Source organism: Sphaeroforma arctica (genome assembly GCF_001186125.1).
Source record: "Sphaeroforma arctica JP610 unplaced genomic scaffold supercont1.13405, whole genome shotgun sequence".
Taxonomy (NCBI): Eukaryota; class Ichthyosporea; order Ichthyophonida; genus Sphaeroforma; species Sphaeroforma arctica.
The window spans coordinates 1-657 of record NW_014027153.1 but is presented as its reverse complement, the minus strand read 5'-3'; the positions used below and the strand labels follow the sequence as shown (position 1 = coordinate 657).

Genomic DNA, 657 nt, shown 5'->3' with positions numbered 1-657 from the left:
TACGTATTCTTAGACAAGATGTACGTATTTTTAGACAGGATGTACGTATTCTATGTCAGGATGTACATATTGTTAGACAGGGCGTACGTATTCTTAGACAGGATGTACGAATTCTTAGACAGGGTGTACGTATTCGTAGACGGAACATACGTATTCGTAGCCAGGATGTAGGGGGAGCAATGACATATGGTACACACAACACGTGAACAAACAGCAAACAACGCGTTGAATGAGTCATCTATTAGTACACACCTGAAACACAATGACCTCCACACCAAACGGTTCACCCGCCTGTTTGGCCAGGACAATCTCCCGTTTGATGTTACGCTCTCGCTGACTCTCTAGCTCTCTAATCATTTCACCCGAGGGATCAGTCACCTCACCATCAACCTTAACCTATGATGGACACATGTAGCAAGGAGGGTAGTGGGAATACAGAAGTAAAAGGGTATTAGATACATACATACGTATGTATAAAGGTATATATTCATGTATTGAACGTATATTTGAACATATGTATTGAACGTATAATTGAACATATGTGTTTTCCTATTCCTATTCCTATTCCTATCCCTATATATATATATATACATATATATATATATATATATATATATAACAACACATATAAATACATATGTAATAATACACATCTAC

General features: G+C 37.1%; 1 protein-coding gene across 1 annotated transcript; it reads right to left on the bottom strand.

The window, feature by feature from the left end:
• Positions 1–234: 234 nt before the first annotated feature.
• Positions 235–396, bottom strand: SARC_18055 (hypothetical protein; the record flags this gene model as incomplete). Its single annotated transcript, XM_014287862.1, has 1 exon — positions 235–396. A coding segment is annotated over one exon (162 nt), but the record flags the coding sequence as incomplete, so codon positions are not given.
• Between the last annotated feature and the right edge of the window lie 261 nt (positions 397–657).